The sequence below is a fragment of the Mustela nigripes genome, chromosome 16, assembly GCF_022355385.1.
Source record: "Mustela nigripes isolate SB6536 chromosome 16, MUSNIG.SB6536, whole genome shotgun sequence".
Taxonomy (NCBI): Eukaryota; Metazoa; Chordata; class Mammalia; order Carnivora; family Mustelidae; genus Mustela; species Mustela nigripes.
In genome coordinates, this window is record NC_081572.1 from 50,142,375 (window position 1) to 50,165,965 (window position 23,591).

Consider the following 23,591-nt stretch of genomic DNA (forward strand, 5'->3'; position numbering starts at 1 on the left):
CAGGGTCCTGGAATCGTGCCCCACTGTCAGGCTCTCTGCAGAGAGCCTGCCTGCTTCCTCCTCTCTCTCCCTGACTGCCTCCCTGACTACTTGTGATCTCTGTCTATGAAATAAGTAAATAAAATATTTTTTAAAAAGTAACATGTGATCATCAAAGCTTTCTGGATTTCTAAATTGCAGATAAGGAAATCGTGGACCTGCAGGAGCCAGTGCAAATCAAGATGGGCAAAGTGCCAGACAGGCAGCGCAGTCACCTGGGAAAACCAGCAATGCCAAGAGACTTGAAGTGTGCACTTTCAAGGGCAATTGCTCAGGGCCCAAACAGGGTAAAAGATTAGACCAAAATCATGCCAAAGGCCCTAAGAGTTTGCCTGAAAAACCCAAAGACCAAATGTATTTTAAGTGGTACCAGGAAGGTAGTGAAGTTGGCCCCAGATGCAAGGCAAAAGCAAATGCCAATATACTCCTAACCCAATTTATTTACTTTTATTTTTTTTTTCCTGGAATAACCCAATTTAAACAGCGTTCTCAAAAAATTCCCACAGAGGGGCACCTGGGTGGCTCAGTGGGTTAAAGCCTCTGCCTTCAGCTCAGGTCATGATCCCAGGGTCCTGGGATCGAGCCCCACATCGGGCTCTCTGCTCAGCGGGGAGCCTGCTTCCTCCTCTCTCTCTCTCTGCCTACTTGTGATCTCTGTCTGTCAAATAAATAAGTAAAATCTTTAAAAAAAAAAAAAATTCCCCGGCGCCTGGGTGGCTCAGTGGGTTAAGCCATTGCCTTCGGCTCAGGTCATGATCTCGGGGTCCTGGGATCGAGTCCTGAGTCGGGCTCTCTGCTCAGCAGGGAGCCTGCTTCCCTCTCTCTCTCTGCCTGCCTCTCTGCCTACTTGTGATCTCTCTCTGTCAAATAAATAAATAAAAATAAAATCTTAAAAAAAAAAAAATTCCCACAGAAAAAATCCAAAATCTATGTTCAGACAGCCAAAAACCACTAAAATCACAAGTGACCAAGAGTGTGAATCTAAAGAAACAAATAGTGAACCAGATTTTAAAAACCTACAGATATTAGAATCATCAGATGATGAATATATGTTTAAACTTAAAGAAATACAAAATAGGCTGAGAAGTGGGATGAAGGGATAAAGGAACAAGAAACTAAAAACTAACCAGGCAAATCTGAATTAAATATCTAGAAATACAAAATTCAGTAACGTTTAGATAGAAAAAATTGTAAACTGATTCAACAGCAGATTAGACCCATCTTAAGAGACAATAAATGAACTAAAACACAGATCTGAAGAAATGATCATCGATGTAAAAAAGCTACATACAACATAGTTTTAGGCATATGACATTCTGGAAAAGGCAAAATTATGGAGACAGTAAGATTAATGGTTCTCAGGGATTAGCAGGTAGGAAGAGATGAAAAGGCAAAGTATGGACAGTTTTTAGGGCAGTAAAAATACTCTTAACACCATAACGATGGACCCATGCCATGGTGTATTTGTTGAAAGCCACTGAACGCACAGCACCAAGAGTGAAACCTGATGTAAACTGTGGACTATGGGTGACTATAGTGTGTCTGGGTAGGTTCAACAATGGCAACAAATGTGCCGCTCTGGTGGCGGACATGGAAGATGGGGGTGGCAGGTCTATATATGTGAGGGGGCCAAGAGTATACAGGAAATTGCTCTACCCTCCTCTCAATTTTGCTGTGAACATAAATTGCTCTGAAAAGGGGCACCTGGGTGGCTCAGTCAGTTAAGCATTTGCCTTGGGCTCAGGTCATGATCTCAGGGTCCTAGGACTGAGACCCCAGTGGGGAAGGGCTCTCTGCCTACTGGGGAGTCTGCTTCTCCTTCTCTCTGCTCATGGTCTCTCTTGCTATCTCTGTCACTGTCTCTCTCCAAAAAGTAAGTAAAATCTTAAAAAAAAAAAAGGGGGGGGGGAAATTGCCCTAAAAAAATAAAGTGTTACGGGGTAGGGGGAGGGGGAGAAAAGAAAAAACAAAAAAGAATCACCTAGCTCTACGAGAAGCAAAGAACAGATAAGATGAAGACAGGAAAAAACATGGAGGCTGTCGAATCAGAATTCCAGAAGGTGATAATTGAAAAATTATGAGAGTGTAACTTTCAAATGAACAGAGAAGAAATAAAGAGGTGCTGTTGTTAAAATGCTGATTTTAACTCAAGCTCCCTGCTCACTTCATAATCCGAGGTATATTACTTAACTATCCTAAACCATAGGGGTGCATGGGTGGCTCAGGGGTTAAATCCTCTGCCTTTGGCTCAGGTCATAATCTCAGGGTCCTGGGATCCAGCCCTGCATTGGGCTCTCTGCTTGGCAGGGAGCCTGCTTCCTCCTCTCTCTCTGCCTGCCTCTCTGCCTGCTTGTGATCTCTGCATGTCAAATAAATAAATAAAATCTTTTTAAAAAAAAACTATCCTAAACCATGGTTTTCTCATTTGTAAAATGGGGCAATAATGCCGACCTCAGAGGTGGTATGGCCATTAGGTGAAATCCGAGTACAGCAGTTGGCACAGAACCCAATAAATGACACCTGTTGGCAATTAAAAAATAATTTTACCTACGAAGCAGACAGTAAGTTAGTAGCAAATTAAGAAGGAGATGAAAATGAAATAAGCATCCCTGGATAATGGTTTGATTTCAAAATCTCTGGAAGGCAGAGGCAGGATTCAACCCTTCTTCATTTGTTAATTCTGCAAAAGAGCCTTCGGAGAGGATCCAATTTTTGTCTGTATCCCTGCTGTTCCTTCTTCAAATACCAATCCTTCTCCAGGACATTCTCCAAATCCTTCCAAATTTGCAAGTGGGTGTGAGAGAAAACTATTCTAATGCTTTTATTCCTCGCCTCAAGTTCTACTTTATAAAATGATTAAACAAAGAGGATAAAGAGAGATAAGAAAACCACATACTTACTTTTCATTAATTTTCCTGATAATTCCTTCAGTGGTGAAGAGGGACTATTTCTACTGGCTACTAGAAGTCTAGAGGAGGATTCTTGGATTTCCATGGAAACTGGATGCGTTCCTGTTCTGGCCATTTCAAGATGGAGAGAATGGGCACTGTCACATTCCCGGGAAAGCAGCAAGTGATTCTGAATGTTGCTAGTTCTATTGTTCAGGTCAATTCCTTCAGATTGAGTCATAAGCAATTGAGCTGAGCTTGAATCCTCCAATCTCTTGTCAAGAGACTCAGTTACAAAAGATGTTGCGGTTTCATGCTTCTTAGATGGAGAGACAGGCTCAGCCAATGCACTCTGCTTCACGGTGTTGAGACTGTGTGCTCTTATTCGGGACCAAGTTGTAGAGTGAAAACTTTCAGCTTCTAACCAAAATTTAACCAAATGCTCCATTCGCCGAAGTTCCATGAATTGAATAAAATAAGGGAGAACAACAGTGTCATGCAGGACTTGTTCAAGAGTCTTTGAAAGACTTGATTTGGTCTCTTGAGTCTGGTAGTCCAGACAAGATCTGCCTGAAAGAAGCAAAAGATTAGCAGTTCAGTAACAAATAATTTAAGATTAATAGATTAGTCAGCCACAGTCCAGCTTAGTGGTACCAGAATTCTTAAATAAAAGTTTACTTCCCGGGTGCCTGGGTGGCTCAGTGGGTTAAAGCCTCTGCCTTCAGCTCAGGTCATGATCGCAGGGTCCTGGGATCGAACCCGCATTGGGCTCTCTGCTCAGCAGGAAGCCTGCTTCCTCCTCTCTCTGCCTGCCTCTCTGCCTACTTGTGATCTCTCTCTGTCAAATAAATAAAATCTTTAAAAAAAAAAAAAGTTTACTTCCCTAGCAATTTAATGAATAAAGAACTAGAAATACTGTCACTGTGACCGCTAAACAGGCAAAGAAACAAGTGTTCGAACTTAATTCAACTATTAAAAAGCTCTTTAATTCAATTATTCTTATCTGACTTTTAATGGCAGTTTAGACCATGGAAATTCTTGGGGAAAAAAAATCTTACGATACTAGTACCAAAGAAAGGTGGCCAATAAAAATATGAAAATATATTCCATCTAATTAAAAATGCCAGAAAAGCACATTAATATAACATTTTTGTCTGTCAAACTGGAAGATGTTTTTTCAAAAAATAACAATAAAAACCAACAAAGGCAGAGCAGAACAGGCAACAACAGGCAACTGTCACCCACTGATGATGAAAATAAAAAATAACAAAACTTCTTTGGAAGAGCATTCAGTAACAGAGGGCAAAGCTTTAAAAATCTGCATGATTGGGCGCCTAGGTGGCTCAGTGGGTTAAGCTGCTGCCTTCAGATCAGGTCATGATCTCAGGGTCCTAGGATTGAGTCCTGCATCGTGCTCTCTGCTCAGCAGGGAGCCTGCTTCCTTCTCTCTCTCTCTCTGCCTGCCTCTCCATCTACTTGTGATTTCTCTCTGTCAAATAAATAAATAAAATCTTAAAAAAAAAAAAATCTGCATGATTTCACAATCCAGTAACACCACCTCTAGGAACTTTTCCTGAGGAAAAATTGTCCATGTGTGCATGGCCAGAAAAATGTTACCAACGCTCAGTGTTTGTTACAACAGAATAAAGAGTAGCTCTGGGATTTTTATCTTGAGAAATAAAACTAAATTTACCAAAATTTAATAAAAATAAGTTCATTGTATATATAACTAAATTTAGGTTATGATTATAATCACAAACTATTAGAATAAACAAAAACAATTTTTTTTTAACATTTAAAGCATTTGACATTTTGAGGTTCAGCTTCATAAAATTAGCAGGGTTTCATCAATTTTTCAAAATAGCTTTTCTTAATCCTTTGATATTCAAATTATTTTCTTTTGAAACACTTCATGTGTCATCCTTGCCGGCTGTCTCTTTTTTTTTCAAGAAAGGGAGCGAGTGAGCAAGCACAGCCCAACCCAACACAGGCTCTAATCTCATGATCCTACCTGAGCTGAAATCAAGAGTTGGGTGCTTAACCAACTGTGCCACCCAGGCGCCTCCTGGGTGTCTCATGTTCAAGGTTAACCAGTACATCTCTGTCAAACTCCCTTTCTTGAACTTCACAAAATTCTGATCCTTTGCAAGATTTACTAATTTTTAAATTAAAATTTTAATTCTGAAATAATGGTAAGTTCAAATACAACAGTAAGACACAATACAGGGAGATCCCATGTACCCTTTACCGGGGTTCCCCAAGGTAACATCTTACAGTACCATATTACAGTATCACATCAAGGTACTGATGTTACTACGACCACTAATCTTACTCAGATCTCCCCATTTCACCTGTACACACCTGTGGACTTCATTCTATGCAAGGGAATCCATGCAACTTTATCCTGGGTAACTGCCAAGTTACTGAACAGTTCCAATGCCACATGGATGCCTCATGTGGCCTTTTGTAACCGCCTCCTCCGTTCCTTGGCCCTGGCAAACACTACTCTATCCTTAATTTCTCTAATTTTGTCATTTCAAGAATATTATACAAATGGAATCATACCGCGCATAACCTTTTGGGACTGGCTTTTGACGCTCAGCATAATTCCCTTGGGACTCACCCAAGTTGTGAGGTAAATCAATAGTGTGTTCTTCTTCATTACTGAGCAGTATTCTGTGGTGTGCATGTGCCAGTGTGTCTAACCACTCACTCGATGCTGCAAGACAGCCGGTCTTCGGCTTTTAAGCTGCTATGGACATCGGGGTACAGGCTTTTGTGGGAATGTAAGTTTCCACTTCTCTAGGATAAAAGCTGAAGAGTGCAACTGCAGGGTCATATGACATCTGCACGTTCTGCTCTACAAGAAACACCAAACTACTTTCCAGAGTGCCTGTACCATTTCACATCCCCCCCAGCAACACAGGTGTGATCCAGTAAAACTTACAATTTTACTTTGTGATCAATACAAATGCTATTTGCAGTGTACTGCTGAGTGTGGCCCACAGACACTCTAACATCTTTGAAGATATACAACTGTTAAGCAAAGAGGTCAAAAGATGGGCTAATTTTATTAGACATCAATTTATTCACTTTTCTTTCAATTTATGATACCATGACACACAATTTTTATAAAGTGCAGAACTGTGGATAACGAAAATTCGATCTCCTTCATATCTTTTTTGGGGGCAGGGGGGAAGAAGTTATTTTAACATAGTAGGGATCCTATTACACTCACTGTTATGTGACCTGCTTTTTGCACTTTAACCTTAGATATTTCTCTAGGTCATCTTCAGACTTGTGGCTCCCTAATATTCCAGATGCGGGTACACCACAATGTATCTACTTCTCCATCGCCAGACATGTACATGTTGTTCCTCATTTTTTGCTTTCACCAATAACACTGCAATAAAAGCTTTATACATACTTGCATCTACATCTTTTGGCATATATGTGACTACCTCTGAGGGCTAGATCTTCTATTTTACATTCTGATAACTACTTCCACACTGCCTTCCAAAAAAATCTTCATCAATCTACACTTCCACTAAATAGGACTGGCTATTTCTCTTCATCTCCGTTACCATTCAAATTGTCAAACTTTAAACATTTGCTGATGTGTTAGGGAGAACATTAACTCATTACTTAAATTTGCAATTTCCTGAGTATGAGTGAAATGAGGCATCTTGTTCATATAATTAGTGGTTAAATGTATTTCTTCTTCTGGAAATGGCCCATTTTTTTTTTTAACTGAGAATGCTTTATATTTTTTGCTTATGGGAACGTAATAGAGTATCATTTGTTATACTTGTAGCTGTTATTTTTATTTAAAATTTTAAAATTTTATTTATTTTTTTATAACATTTTATTTATTCATTTGACAGTGACAGAGATAGCGAGAAAGGAAACCTAAGCAGGGGAAGTAGGAGAGGAAGAAGCTGGCTTCCCGCGGAGCAGGGAGCCTAATGCGAGGCTCGATCCCAGGACCCCCGGATCATGACCCGAGCCGAAGGCAGACACTTAATGACTGAGCCCCCAGGTGCCTCAAATTTTATTTTAAGAAGGGTCCATGCCCAATGTGGGGATCAAACTCACAGCCCACAGATCAAGAAACACATGCTCTTATCTTAAATACATTTTTCCAAAGCACATTCCCATTATACAGTTCTAGTATCCTCCAGCAAGTTTCCCATAACACACTCAATCCTTCCTACTAGAAGTTAACAAAAAGTGAGTCACTTACCCAGGTCGCCAAAATGAGCAGCCTCCATGTGGCTTGGCTGCTTCTTAAGTGTTGCTGTCCTGCTACTTGAAAAGGAGTCCATGTTGGCAGAAATGGCATTGATTGCAACATGACTTGGTCCTGCTGCCTCCAGCAAGGCATGATTTTTAGTGCTTTTTTGTGGGGAATGTACAGATATTGAAGCTATAATTTGGGGGGGGAAAAGGTTAAAAATTAAACATAATTTGATAGCCTAAAAATGTCTCATAAAGGACTTTAAGAGAACTTTAAAAATTAAATTTTGTAACACCTCCCTTAAGCATACACGCTCAACAAAAAATACTTATGGGAAAGGGAATCAAGCAGCAGAAAACTGGAAAGCAATGTCCTATTATTATTTATAACTCTCAAAATACTGTGCCAAAAATGGAACTTAAAACAAGAGATGTTTCTTTGAGAACTTCTACTGATGACAGAAAGTACCAAAGCCAGAAAACATTCTGATATATGGACCTTTTCAATTCCTTAATCCTTTTTGTCCAAGGAACAAAACTAAAACTTGTGAAATGGGGTAAAAATGAGAAAAACATTCTTCAGAATACTTATTTTATTTTTTTGTCAGAGGAAGAGAGAGAGGGAGTGCACAAGCTGGGGGAAACAGCAGGCTGAGGGAGAAACAGGCTCCCTGCTGAGTAGGAAGCCCAAGGTGGGACTCGATCCCAGGCCCTGGGATCATGACCTGAACTGAAGACAGATGCTTAAGCCACCCAGGCATCCCCTTATTTTCCTTTTTAATTGGGTAACACAATTTCTCTAATGAAAAACATTTATGATCAAGGTTCAAGCTGCTTAGAGATAAAGCACATTTAAAAAATTCACAAAATACATTTTCCTTAGTAGTCTGAAGAAATGGCCTATTGATGTCAGAATAAAGAAATTACCCATTTGGTAATAGGAGATAAGCAACTCAGTATTACAATACTGTCAAAGTAGTCCTGTGACCTTGTTGCTACAGCTGGATCAGCATTCTACCTCTCCTATTTATTCCATACAAATATTAAAGACTCTTATTAAAGATTTTTAAAAAGTGTTGGCCTAGCGCATTGCTATAGCAAGGACAGAAGGGACACCTGGGTGGTACAGTCGGCTAAGCGTCTGCCTTCTGCTCAGGTCATGATCCCAGAGTCCTGGGACGCAGTTCCATACACAGAGCTCCTGCTCTGTGGGGAACCTGCTTCTCCCTCTGCCTGCTACTCTCCCTGCTTGTGCTCTCTAACAAATAAGTAAAATCTTAAAAAAGAAATTTAAAAAAATGCCCACCGTGTCGGAAATGGTTTCCTTCCCTGACTCCTCCTCCTGACGCTCTCTGCTCTTTTATTCTTTCTGCTAGAAACATTTACTCTCAAACCTTTTAATTATTACTAGAGCCAACTTTTCTGAAAAGATTATTTAAACCTGTAAGTACTCCTCTTTTTCCCACAAATAAACTTGAGACCCTGACACATCTGTTAAAATAAATAAAACCAGATAAAATAGAGATATCTAAAGGAGATTTTTAAAAAGAGTTATTAGGGGACACCCAGGTGGCTCAGTCATTAAGCATCTGCCTTTGGGACCCCACTTTGGGCTCCCTGCTCGGTGGGGAGACTCCTTCTCCCTCTCACACCGCCATCCTGCCCCTGCTTGTGTTCCCTCTCTCACTATGTCTCTCTCTGTCAAATAAATAAATAAATACATTAAAAAACAAAACAAAATAGTTATTAGTAACTCTGGTTGACTCAAGGGGAACATCTCACTCACACTCTGGACCTCTCTGCAGCAGCTCCTAGGGTACACTTCTATGGAACTGGAGCCCCAGGGGGTAAGCACTAACCTGCATCTGACACCTGGCCTTTGATTTGGGCTTGGGGCCTATTAATTCCTTACCGCTAGCTATTCTCACTTTGACTTTACCATATCAAGACCAATTTGTCCAAATACCAAACTCACCGCATCTTCTTCCAAACTAATGCTCCTATTCAATTTCCCTATCTCTGCTCAACCTGCCAGTCTCCAAAGCTCAGAATCATGGGCCCATTCTTTTTCACTCTACACGTTTACCTAAGATTGGTTGATTTTTTCTTAAAGATATTATACATCTACTTACATGTTTATTATCAACACCACACCCTTAATACAGGCTTTTCTGTATTACAGCAAAAGGACTTCTTTGGTTTCCATCCTATAGAACTCTTCCAGACTTACCTTTCATAAATACCGTATATAAAGCATCAACATCCTACTCAAAGCCTACAGGCTCCCTATTTTCTCTGTCTAAACTCTCTGTTCTGGTCTCTAAGGTCCTTACAACTGGGTATCAATCTTCTGTGAAAATATCCCCTTACTTGTCTGAAGGCCCAATATATACTCAAAGAAGAGGCTGGGCCGTTAGGGAAAAGAGAAAGAACTGCCTCTTTCACTCAAATCCTTATTATTCAACTTTTATATAGATTAAGTCCCATTTCTACAAAACCTTCCCCACACTTCAAAAACCATTTGCTGATCTCAAATTCCTCTGAACTCCTCACAATACTTCATCTAACTAAGCCATCATGTTCAGGGCCTCTTCTGTACAACAAGAGCTACCAGAGTAGTACCTCCTACATACCAGACCTTGTACTGGGGGCTTGATACACATTTTTTGGAGGTTATATTACTTCATTTTATCTCTCACACCAATTTTGCAAGACCAGTATTTTCATCAGATTTTTAAAAAGATTTTATTTATTTGAACAGAGATCACAAGTAGGCAGAGAGGCAGGCAGAGAGAGAGAGAGAGAGAAGGAAACAGGCTCCCTGCTGATCAGAGAGCCCGATAAGGGCTCAATCCCAGGACCCTGAGATCATGACCTGAGCCAAAGGCAGAGGCTTTAACCCAGGCACCCCTATTTTCCTCATTTTTGAGATGCAGAAAGACAAAAGTTAAATACTTGATACATGTCAATGAGATAGTAGTTGTTTCAACAGGCAGAACTTGAGCTTTGGTCTGCCAGACTCTAGAAAAATCAGCCTTTTACCTTTGGTTGGAAACTCAGACTCTAGAATTATTATGTGGATAAAATAATATATGTAAATGTCTCCAAGTACCTCCCACCCACCATGCCAAAATTGAACATATAATTTCCCAACTTGGTTCTCCACCAGTCACACAGTTAGGCAAGCCAGAAAAGTAGGTGTTAATCTGAAACCTTCCTATCCCTTACACCTCCTATTTAATCAATAACAAAGTTCTATCCATTTTTGCTCTGAACTGATCACTCCATCTCTCTTTATTTTCATCACTGTAGATCCAGCCCATGCCATCTGTGGACTCACTTGATGAATGTTCCTCTCCCCTATCAATCTGTAAGTTCAGTGAGTACAGGAGCCAAGTCTTTTTTTTGCCTAGCCTCAGTTTTTGGCTAATGCCTAGAACAGAACAGGTGTTCAAGAAATGGTTGTTATTAGTATGTTGGTGTATTTGCTACTATTCCACATCTAAGCTCTAATCATACTGCAAACTTCTTGAGGGCCTGTTTCCTATGAAAGGAAGACTCTGTAAGATTCTGTTCTGTAAGATTCTAAGGTAAGCCAGTGAATGCTAAGCACAGATTATGTACTGTCAGAGGGTAGGAACATGGAATTTTTTTAGCCAGGTACAGTTTCAGAAGTTAGGCAGGCCAACCCTCTCACTCCACAAATAAAGAATCCGAGGAAGGTTACAGGTCTTCCCAAGGTCAGAGTAGAAGACCTAAGAAATCTAAAGTGCCTGAGACATCAAACCCCTTCCTTCTACATTCAGATCTCATCTTTACACATGCTGCTTGCTAAGGGCTTGAAGTCTTTATCAAAGTCAATCAAATTCTGCTTAAGGAAAGCAGTATGAACCAACACGGTTCTTAAACACCTGGCTTAAAATTAATAGAAGTAAGCAGAAAATAAGACTGTAAAGTACCCTAGCTCTTCCCTAATATTACAAATCTCTTAAGTTATAATTAGTCACTCTCCAGCAAACTGAGCATAAATGGTTAACACTCAATGCTAGTAGCCACATAAGATACAAACATCTGAAAAAAGGTCTAAGTAGCGGGCACCTGGGTGGCTCAGTGGGTTAATGCCTCTGCCTTCGGCTCAGGTCAAAGTAGCAATCTATAGATCTCATGTAAATAGATTTTATTTATGAAATTTACATGTAATGGCTATATAAACAATTTCCATTATAATTTTCCATTCCAATCTTTGTAATTAATATAATAAAATCAGTCAAAACTATAGTAGAGATTACAACCTAAAGAAGCATGCTCTAGCCTATAAACATAGACAATATACTGATTACAATAAAGTACTCTGGATAAATTTAAGTTAAGACCATTCATCCAAAGTAACAGAGAAGTAAAAACTGTAATGATCCATACTTCCGGGTAAACAACAGAAAGCCAAGCCTTGTAAGTGGAAGTTCTTTACTCCAGAGCTGTCAGCTGAGTTCAGAGTATTTTTCACTTTGGGTTTTTTTGTTTTTGTGTTTTGTTTTGTTTTGTTTTTTTAAGATTTTATTTATTTGACAGAGATCACTAGTAGGCCAGGGGTGGGGGGAGCGGGGAGCAAGCTCCCTGCCAAGCAGAGAACCTGACGTGGGGCTCGATCCTAGGACCCTGGGATCATGACCTGAGCCAAAGGCAGAGGCTTTACCCCACTGAGCCACCCAGGAGGCACTTTTTGTTTTGTTTTTAAAGATTTATTTATGGGGCCCCTGGGTGGCTCAGTCAGTTAAGCCTCTGCCTTCAGCTCAGGTCAGGATCCCAGGGTTCTAAGATCGATCCCTGCATCTGTTTCCTTTCTTGGCAGGGAGTCTGCTTCCCCTCCTCTGCGTCTCCTCCCATTTGTGCTCTCTCTGTCTCTCAAATAAAATTTAAAAAAATAAAAAAGATGTATTTATTTATTTTAGAGAGAGAGTGAGCACAGTGGGGAGGGGCAGATGGAGAAAGAGTCTGCAGCAGACTCCACACTGAGCCGGGAACCCAACACAGAGCTTGACCTCACGACCCTGAGCCAAAACCAAGAGCCAGACACTCAACCCATGCAGGTACCCCTCGCTTTTTGCTTTTTTAAAAAATAAAATCAACTACAAACCATAAGAGACGCTCAACTACAGGAAAGAAACTGAGGGTTGCTGGAGCGGAGGTATGGGGGATGGGGTAACTGGGTGATAGACATTAAGGACACCTGATCTAATCCTGAGCACTGGGTGTTATATGCAACAGATGAATCACTAAACTCTAACTCTGACTCTAACAATACACTCAATGTTAATTCACTGATTTTAAGTTAAAAAAATAATAAAATCAACTCATTATTTCTAGTGAACAATCAAACATATGATTAATAGAGGGCATTGGTTTACTATATCACTAGGACAGCCAACAAGTGCTTAGCAAAAGCCTATCATATATGCAAGGTGCTGAAGAATATACAGGTCGAACAAGGAAATAAGTCACAATCATAAATAATTACAAAAGAAGGCAGAGATGATTAATGGCAAAAGAGGGGGGGAAGATAACAGGTTTAAATAGCCTGTAAATGCAAAGCACATCACTTTTTTAACACAATGGAACGCCACTGAACTCACCTTTAATTGACTTGACATCTGAGGTTTTCTCTTGTTCTTTGCCTTTCACTGGAAGATAAAAAAGCATCATGACCAACTTCTACGGTCAAAAAGATCCCATCTGTACAATGTAAAAATTAGACAAGCTTTGTTCTAACAGATGAATATTCACAGCTGTACAACAATGGAATAACACCTTGGAGGGGGACAGGGCGAGACAGTTGTCAGGGGAAAGGAAGTGAACCTTGAACATCGTTCGGTCAAGAGCATTGAGCGTGCTAATGGAGAGACAATGTCAGAATACCTGGGTTCAAATCTAGCTTGCAACTTATTACACAGCCCTCTGACCATGGACCAGTTACTTTACTTCTCTGGGTCTCAATTTCCTTGATTTATAACTTTAGAACAGTAATAACAACATCTACCTTAGAGGGTTATGAGTGAAAAAAAAATTAAAAAGAGCCCAGAAGAGTACGAGGTACAAGGTTAATTTAGGATGTTAACTAATATTATTAAAATGTGCCACTAAATGCGTCTTCAAGAAAAAGAGTTCTTTGTGTATCGTATCTTACTTTTTGTGTATTCCTCTCATAGCAGCAAATAAAAACATTCTAAATTTATAATCTAAATATCTAATACTCAAGGCTTTAACAACTTCTCTTAAAGTGCTACAGTCTCTTCTCCATTATACAAAACAGTAGAAATTCTACTGCAAATATGCTAACAATGTAATATCCAAGAAAGGAAGGTACATGGCAGCTTAAGCAAAGCGTGAACTCCTACAGGATCTGACATAAGACTATTTTTAACCTTCCTTACTTTTCTTGTATTTTTTTTCCAACATTAAATTTTCTTTAACCCCACCATGAAAAGCCTATCAAAATAAAAAATACCAACATGTGCTCTTAAACAGTCAACACTGAAAGGCTAGTAGCAGGAAATAACAAGCTCTCAAAGTATCGGATAAATTAATCCATCAACAAGTATGTGAGTGCCTCATATGTGCTAGACATTGTCCTGGCTCAGGAAGGAACAGTCCTGTCTTCAAGAAGTCTACATACAAGAATGTGGAGACAAACACGAACAAAAATTATCATTTCAGGTACTGATCACTGCTGTTGGAAAGAAAAAAATAATAAGGTAATGTAGTAGAAGCAACTGGGTTGCATCTGCAAACTGACTGCTTCTCCTACTTGAAACATGAACTTGTCTGGACTTCCAAGGCACTCGACTCCCTGGTTTCCAGCTGCTCCTTCTCAGTTTATTGCCTGGTCAACTTCTCTTCTACCTACTGAGAGTTTCTCAGAGAAAGTTGGGCACCTTTTCTTTTCACTACGTACACATGTGTATTTCCTGGCTGAACTTACCCATTCTGAAGGTTTTCAATACCACAGACAAGCTATGAATCCTGAATTTCTATTTCTAGTCTAAAATCTTCCTGACCTTAAAATTCATTTTGTTAACCATCTACCCATCCTCTTCCAGAATTACACTCGTCCAAAATGGAACATACCATCTCTTCCCAAACCTGGTTTACTTCACTTTTCATTTTTCTCATGAATGACACTCCCACCCCAGTTTCTCAGGCCAAAAATCTTGGAGTCATTCTTAACATGTCTCTCCTTTACTTCCCACACCCAACACACTTCTAAGACCAACTGATTTTAACCACTAAAACATACCTCTACATTTCCACTTTTGTCACCTTCAATACATTCTCATCAATCAGATCTCGTCAATACTTGAAACAGAAAAGTACACACACAATCCAACAATAACCACATTATTAGTGTTTTGCCTTACTTCCCTTTTCCCCCTAAATATTATATAAAGGGTCCTCTTACTCACTACCTGATCCCACTACTCTTCCCTTCCCAGAGATAAATACTGCCCTAAATTGGATGTGTTTTCTACCATTTATGTTTTTAGACTATTACTACCTGAGTGTAAAACACGCAGTTATCCTATAGATCTTTAAAAATGACATGAATAGTATTCTTCTACATATATCTGAAACTTGTATTCATCCCATAATTTGACTTGTCTATACTGATGCATTCATGTAACTCTAGTTCTTTCATTTTAGCTGCTGAATTTCTAAAATACACCTTTATTTATTCATTTTAGTACATGTCTTCCTATGTAGTCTATATGTAAGAATTTCTCTAGGAGGGGTGCCTGGGTAGCTCAGATAGTTGAGCATCTGCCTTCAGCTCAGGTCATGATCTCCAGGTCCTGGGATCGAGCCCCACATCAGACTCCCAGCTCAGCCATGAGTCTGCCTCTCCTTCTCCCTCTGCCCCTCTCCCTGCTTGTGCTCTCTCTCTCTCTCAAATAAATAAATATAATCTTTAAAAAAAAAAAAACTTCTCTCGGATAAAACACTGTAAGTGGAATTAAGAGGTAACCATGATGGGCAGTTTTAATGAAAGTGGACATTTAATTAATATTTTTCAAATGGTATTTGATGGAATTTTTAATTCATTTCCTTGAGTTCCTCTGAGGAAATATCCTTTTGTATTTATTGGGTATTTAGGTATCTTCTTTTATGAGCTGGCTATTCAATTCCTTTGTCCTTTACTTATTTGCAGAAATTCCACTCATATTCTGGATGTTAATCCTTGGTGTTGCAAATACCTTATGTGTATTTTACTGTATGGAAGCTTTAAATTTTAACGTAGCCAAATTTACATTATGTGGATTGTATTTTCCTATGTCTTAAAGATATACTTTCCTAGCCCAGGATCAGATTTTTTTTTTCCCCTCTGTATTTTCTTCCATATGATTTCAAATTTTGCTTTTTAAAATTCTGGGCTCTTATCTACCTGTATTTATTTGTTTGTCAGATATTGGGAAACTACAGCTCATGGGCCAAATCAAGCCCACCTTCAGTTTTTTATAAATAAAGTTTTAGTTTAACACAGCCATGTCCATTTGTTAACATATAATCTATGGCTACAAGGACACCATCTTGTCTTGTACAGAAAATTAACTGACCCCTGATGTATATGATACGACATAGAAAAATCCTAATTATTTTTCTGCCAGAGGGACAGCAAACATCACTTACTGATTAGTCCAACCTTTCTCAACTAAACAGGAACTCTTTATATACCAAGTTCTCATACATACATGGGTTTGTTCCTGGACATTTAATTTCAGTCTTAATTACTTAACCATATAATCAGCCTTTGACAGGGCCAAGTCCTCTACCTTATTCTCTTACAAAACTACCTGCTCTATTAATTATAGGGTCAACTTGTCCTGATCCTAAAACCCCCACAGGAATTTTTAAAGTAGCACTGACTGAATGATTAATGTGGGGGAGAGTTCACATCTTTCTGGGATTGAGTCTTTCTATCCATGAACATAGTATACCTCTCCATTTATCTAGGTCTTCTTTCATGTCAAATTAGGTTTTGTAAACTCTATAATGATTTTAGTTTTGTTTTTACTGGCATATAGTGGTAAAACTGAGTTTTAAATAATCCCATATAAACACACATATTTTTAAAACCCAGCTGAACTCTTTTAACTTTTATGAGTTCTAAAAGTACGAGTGTAGATCTTCTTCAGTTTTTTTATATATGCAATTATGTTATCTGGGACTAACGATTCCTTTGTCTCCTTTCCATTCCAAAACTTAAAATTTCCCTTTTTGTTTTGTGCTATTGTGAAGACTGTATTAGCTTTCTTTTTGTCTAATATCCCTGATATATTTTCCCATCCTTTTACTTTTAACCTTCTTATGATCCTTTTTATACTAAATGGCATATAGGAGGAATCTAGTCTTTTCACTGGGACAGCCCATTTCTGTTTATTGTGATTACTGCTCTAGATGTCTGAAGAAGATCATTCTTAAAACTGTGTAAATTTGTTGATTTCTCCTGGTAATTCTGTATATTTTGCTTTATGTATTTTGAGACTGACATTAGGTGCAAAGCAGTTCAGAGATTTATCTTCCTACTACTGTTTATTTTATCATAATGCAGTCATCTTTTTATCCCTGATAATGTTTTGTTGTTTCAAGTATGTCATCTGCCACATAGCTTTCTTCTGGTTGACATTTGTCTGCTATATCCTTCCATCCAGTTATTTTCAATTTCTCTATGTCCTTATGTCTTAGTTGTGTTCCCAGTAGTTTTTTGCTGGATTTTGGTTTATTATCCAGCCTAACTTTTTGTCTTTTAGCCATACAGTCTTTTAGTGGAATTAAGCCTATTTACATTTATTGTGACTACTGATTTAGGTTTATTTCAACTACATTATTCTATATTGCTAACTATACTTTTTCTTGTTTCTGTATTTCCTTGTATTATGAAACATCCAAAACAAAGACAATACTAGAATTTAATCTGAGTAATACTCAGGTTTATCCAATCTTAAGATTATGCTACATTTGCTTATAAAAATTTTTCAAAAGAAGACATGCATGTGAAAATTAATTCTCTCCCTGATTGGATTCCCCCTTTTCCCCAGGGAAATAATTTCATAAAATAGATTATTGTCTCCACCTACAGTTTTACTCTTTAACATATTTCTGTATCTATAAACAACATATAGCATTGATTGAAGGTTTTTAAACTTTATATAAGCGGTCCTACCAACTGCCATTCCCAACGGCAGCATAACCTAACCAAATCTTGGTAGAGTCAAGCTTTAATCCCATCCTTCAGGAGTTCTCAAGAACTTTACTCCCTCAAGAAACACCTCTCTCTTCTGTATCATTTTCTCCCTCTCTACCAGATCATTTCTATCGCCATACAAACATGTTCTAGCACCTTTTATCTTAAAAAAAGAAAAAAAATCCCTTAACCCAAGAGCCCCTTTTAGTTCCTTTTCACTGCAGTTTCTTGAAAAGGGTGTTTTTACTCTTGCTACTTTCCACACTTCACCTTCTCCCTCCAACCCACTCCACTGATACTGATACCTCTCTAAAAAGTCATCAATTACTTCCACATTATCAAACTAAGTAGTTATTTCATCTTGATCCTGCAAGTGACATTCAACACAACACACCCTTCTTTTTTAAACACTATCTTCTCTTAGCTTCCATGATATCATGGTATTTTTTTTTAAGGTATATCTTTTTCCATGCATTTACCTTTTTTTTTTTTTAAAAGATTTTATTTATTTATTTGACAGAGATCACAAGTAGGCACAGAGGCAGGCAGAGAGAGAGGAGGAAGCAGGCTCCCCGCTGAGCAGAGATCCCAAGACCCTGGGATCATGACCTGAGCCGAAGGCAGAGGCTTTAACCCACTGAGCCACCCAGGTGCCCCTGGTATTTTATTTTTGATTCCCCTTTGCCAATGGCTCATGTTCCTCTATTAAACTTTTTTAAAAAGCTTTTTTTAAAGATTTATTCTTTTGAGAGAGAGAGACACAGACAGACAGAGTACAAGCAGGGGGAGAAGAAGAGGGAGAAGCAGACCTCTGTAGAACCAGAAGAGATATGGGGCTCAATCCCTGGACCTGGAGATCACGATCTGAGCTAAAGGCAGCTAAAGGCCAACCATCTGAGCCATCCAGGTGCCCCTCAATTTAACTTCTAAAAGCTGGCTTAACTCCAGAACTTTCACCAAGGCTCTGTTCTTGTGTACAGTATGGCAGGAAATGCTACCTGGCCACAGAACTCATTTTCCTCTTTCTAGCAAGAGGACTGTAGCCTATTAGCTAGCTACTAGCTGGCTAGTTACTCTACATTTCCCAGAAGCTTTTGCAGTTATCTATGACCATATGACTAACTTCTCACCAACAGAATATGAATAGAAATAATTTTGTGCCACTTTCCTGCCAAAGCTTCTCTTTCCTCCTTACCATGGATCAGGGGACAGAGGATAGTCAGAAGGGGCTATGACCCAGCTTTGACAACAGACCATACCCCAAGGGAAAGATGTGTGACAATATGGGAGGAAAGATCCCTGAATGACTGTGAAGCAAAGCCACCCAATAAACTTGGACTGTTAAATTCAAGAGAGTAATAAAAAAAAAAAAAATCTTTTTTGAACCATTACACTTCAGTGTATCTTTGTTATAATACCCTTAGCCTTTCAACATAACTAATCCTCACATTTTATGTATTCTCTAGGCGATCTCATTTAGTCCCATGTCATTAATCATCAGTTATGCAAAATGTTTTTTTTTTTTTTTAAGATTTTATTTATGTATTTAACACAGAAAGAGAGCACACAAGCAGGGGGAGTGGCAGGAAGAGGAAGAGAGAGAACCAGGCTCCCTGCTGAGGAAGGAGCGTAATGCAGGGGCTCGATCTCAAGATCCTGGGATCATGACCGGAGCTGAAGGCAGTGGCTTATCCGACTGGGCCACCCAGGTACCCCTGCAAAATATTTCTAAAGCCAGAACCGTATCTCAAGTTCTGACCTCTTCCTAGAACTATAGATTCATACATCCCACTGCTTCCTTGACGTATCCACATGGATGTCTGTTACACAAAGTCATAATTGCCAAAAACAGTTCTTAATTCTTCCTGCCCCATGCTGTAAGCCCAAAACTTTCCCAGTTTTTCTTCACTCCAATCACTTCTTCAAGTTAAGCTATTTCTGTCTTCAAAGCATAACCTATACCCCCTAAGTTCCAGCCTTCTTCAGGTTCCTTAAACACACCCAGCTATTGCTGCCTTCAGACATTTGTACTTCTAGTTCTCTCTGGTTAGAATGCAGTTCCTTTGATCTTTTGTGAGGCTGGCTCTCTCCCTTCACTCAGATCTCAAACTAAATACCATCTTCTCAGACAAGCCTTCCTTTATTATCTGAACAAATACTGCTGTCCTGTGATCTACTCCCACATCAGTTTAAATTCCCTGCTCAGCACTTTTTACTAGCAGATATTTTTTGTTTTTATTCATTTATTCAACAAATATTTACCAAATTCCTAACTATGCCCAGGAACTGACCTACACATGGGGATACAGCTGTGAACAAAATCAGCTTCCATCTTAATAAAATACATAGAAAAGTAGAGGGTGATAAATGCTGTGGAGAAAGTAGGTAAGACAGGAGTGCAAGGGCTGGGGACTGCAATGTTAAAAGTAGGATGGACAGACAAAGCCTCACCAAGATGTCAAGGAGATGAGAGAATAAAATAGTGGGTACCTGTGGGAAGAGGTTTCCAGGCAGAGGGGAAAAAAAAATAAGTGCAAAGGCCCTGAGGCAGGAATGTATTTGACAACAAAGAGGCCAATATAAAAAGAACAGTGAACAGGAAACAGAAAACAGGAAAAGGAGAGCAGGAGATGAACACAGAGAAGAAATGAGAACAAGATTAAAGGGGGCCGTGTACAGGAAGCTACTGGAGAAATTTGAAGAGATAGGGGTCAAAGTTGGAAGAAGGGAAACCAAACTAAGCCTACAGCAAAATAACTCTGCTTTCTCTATTTCCTTTTTGCCTTTGAAAATTTTATTTATTTGAGAGAGCAGGCGAGTGAGCAAGCAAGTGCTGGCAGGGGATGGGGGATGGGGAGGTGGGGGTGGGAAGCAGAAAGAAAGGGACAGAGAGAATCCCAAGTAGGCTCTCTGCTCAGCTAGGGACTCAACACAGGCCTCCACCTCACGACCCTGAGATCATGATGTGAGCCAAAATCAAGAGTCAGACGCTCAACCAACTGAGCCACCCAGGCACCCGTTTTCTCTACATTCATAAAACCAGCTTCCTCTTAACATTTAAGCTGAGATTTGAGTGACATCCTCTCAGAGGACTTAACTGTCCAATCTACAGGGATGACCACCTAGACCAGGGAGTTAATAGTCAGGGATGGTGAGAAGATGCTGAATTTGGTTACGTTCTGGGGTAGACTTAGCAGATTTGCTTACGTAGATACAGGAGAGAAAGAAAGGTTCAAGAAGGTACTGAAGTTTTAGACTGAGCAAGTAAAAGAACAGAAATGCAATTTACTGAGGTGACAAAAAATCTGGAGTTAAATTTTGGTACAGTAACTCAAAGAGCCATCTGTCAGCCTATTATTTCTATCAACAGATATACTGTATCTATTAGGTAGAGGTATAAAGTGGACCAACAGTTGGATATACCATTCCTAACTCGGGAGAGAATTCAAGCTGGAGATGTAAATTCAGGAGTCGTCCGCATATAGGTGGTATTTAAAAATGGTATTTAAAGACTGGATGGGATCCCTAAACAGAAGCATCTAGCTTCTACTCTTGCCACTTCAGCCTGCAAAAAGCAACTACAATGATCTTTTTATAACATAATATCAAATCACTCCTCTTTAAAAATTCTAAGGGGCGCCTGAGTAGCTCAGTGGGTTAAGTGTCTGACTGGATTTCAGCTCAGGTCACCATCTCAGGGTCATGAGATCCAGCCCCGAAGTAGCGCCACACTGAGCATGTAGCCTACTTAAGATTCTCTCCCTCTCCTCTACCCCTCTGGTGCTCTCTCTCTTCCAAAAATAAGAATAATAATAAACTGAAATAATGTCTCTGCATTTGAAAGAAAACCAAACTATGGCCTACAAAGCTCTGAATCTTGTTTACCTCTCCAAGCCCAAATCACAGTGGCCTTCCTTCCTTTCTTGAAGGACACCAAACTCTTTCTTGACTCACAACCTTTGAACATGCTCTTCCCTAGCCTCTCGTACCTCCTACTGAGCCCTTGGCTCTAAGTTCCAAGGTCACCTGCTGAGGCCCCTCTCTAACATCAAACCAAAATATGCTTCTCCTCTCACCTCATCTCTGTCATGTTATCAATTTGTAAATACACACAGGTATTAAAAGAGAAATGTATTGTCTGTCTGCCCCAGCAGACAATAAGGTCCATAGGTGCAGGGACATTTTCTTGTTCAGTGCTTAATAATGAGGGCCTAACACAGTGCCTGCCAAGCAGCAGACATTCAAAAGTATTTGTCGGACAGAGACAACAGTCTATTATGTAACATGCAATCTGCCTCATTATACACAGAATGCGTTCTTTCCCCTTTAAAAAAAAAAAACCACTTCAACACTGTCAAACAAATTACAGCAATAAACTACACCAAGGTACATTATCAACAAAGCTTCCTTGTACCATTTTACAGGTTTCCTTCATTCAGCAGAGCTTTCATTCATTCCTCACAGTACCATTCACTCACCATGACATCAGTTACTAAAACTCTGCACGTACTTAAAAAAGAATTCTTGAATTCATATCTGAATGGGGCCTTTAGGAACCACCTAATTCTTGGTTGAGAGAGGAGAAAAAAGTGGGTTAACACTTTTTTTATCCCAGGTGACAGTAGCAGAGCAGTCATGTGAACCCAAGCCTCTGATAAGGTTTAGTGTTTTGGTTTTTTTTTTTTTTTTCCTCTAATACCTTTTCTCTTAAATAACAAAACTTAAAGAACCACTATCACCCAAAAAGACCTACACTTGTTCATTCTGGATATATACTTTAAATGCAACACAACTTTATCCAGGATCAAAACTAAACTGCCTCTTCTTAAAAACTGGGCAGCTATTAAAATTGAAAATCAGAAATTTCGTTTACAAAGTGAGCGTTCCAACAGTTAAGTTGACTTGCTAAGTAATCAAAAGAAATAGTCTTCATTAGGGAACTTTCAGCAGTAAGTAATGTTATTTAGGAACTGCAGGATCCCCCACCCCACCCCCAAAAAAGGGGAAACTAGAAAATAGCACCAGTTGAAGAAAAGAGCTTTTTCACATGTTGCTTTTAGATATAAAACCCTCAATATTCTGAAAAGTCAGAGACTTCCGTAACAAGGTACTAAAGGAATTTCCTTTTTCTGGATCCACCGTTTATAGACACACAGCACACAAACGCGAAAACTGGGTTTGCGCAAACAGGCATTAACTTGTACGGGCTCTGGCAAACACTTTTGGACCAGCGAGATAATTCCCCTCTGACCTCGCGCGAGGAGGCCACCTTCTCCCTCCCTGCAGAGTCCTGGAGCAAAGCAAGGCACGCAGGGGGCGTCTGCACGGAGGCCGAGGGCCTCGCCACCACCCGGGAGGAGAGCCCGTGCAGGCCCACCTACCCTACCGCCGCCCCTGAAGCCCGGCCTGGCTCCCAGCCGGAGCCCCCTCTGCTACCTTTCCGCCGGAAGAAGGACATGGCGGGGCCCGGGTCGGGGCGGAGGGCGCGGGGGGACTGTCGCGGGGAGGGCCCGGCTCCCCTCATTCAGCAACCGGCCCGGACTTCCGGGTCCGCAGCGGCCGCCGCACTAGCCTGAAAAGAGACCCTTCTTCCGGGTGTGGGCCCCACCGCCTCCTCGAGAAGACCAGGCAGCTCCTGCCGCCATATTATCAACAAGCCGCCCGCCCGGAGTTCCGGTCCTTCCCCGCGCGAGGCTTCACGGGAGGCCGACCCGCCGGCCCCGCCCCCATCCCCGCCTCCTCTCGTGGGTGCGGGGGCACGCGCCCAGCCCGCCCACGTGATCCTACGCGCGTGCGGCCTGTGCCCTTTCCCAGGTCCGGCGTCGCTGCCAGGGTTGGAGAGATGCGGATCCGGTCCCCGCAAAACTGACCCTCTCGGAGTCGGAGTCTTCTCCACTCCCCGCTACCGCCGGACCCTGGAGTGGATGGCGCGGTGCCTCAGGTCTGGGGGCGTCCGGTCGTGGGCACTCAGAGCGTGCCCTTGTACACAAGGCGAGGCCAGCACTGCTGCGCTCCCCCTTAGCCCTCCCGTTTTTCGGTTCCAGTGAGGCTGAAAGGCACGGCCAACTACAGCAGCTTCACCCTGCACCTGCAGCCCGTGCTCGCCCAGGCGAGCAGACCAAACACACACCCCCAGTCGCGCGGATACCGCGAGGTCACGGTTCCTCGAAGCGGGAAGAGGAGGCATAACCTGT

General features: G+C 40.5%; 1 protein-coding gene across 4 annotated transcripts in view; it reads right to left on the reverse strand.

Moving 5' to 3' along the window:
• Positions 1-23,116, reverse strand: part of AKAP10 (A-kinase anchoring protein 10) — a 79,658-nt gene extending 56,542 nt beyond the window's left edge. For 2 of the 4 annotated variants that reach the window (XM_059378770.1, XM_059378769.1), the window contains exons 1-4: positions 22,834-23,116; positions 12,794-12,841; positions 7,171-7,353; positions 2,940-3,497 (exon numbers count right to left, since the gene is read on the reverse strand). In XM_059378770.1, the coding sequence (XP_059234753.1) occupies positions 2,940-3,497; positions 7,171-7,353; positions 12,794-12,841; positions 22,834-22,921 (877 nt within the window). In that variant the 5' untranslated portion in view covers positions 22,922-23,116. The remainder of the gene's footprint in view (positions 1-2,939; positions 3,498-7,170; positions 7,354-12,793; positions 12,842-22,833) is intronic. The other 2 variants (XM_059378771.1, XM_059378772.1) reach the window with 2 other exon arrangements.
• Positions 23,117-23,591: the final 475 nt, after the last annotated feature.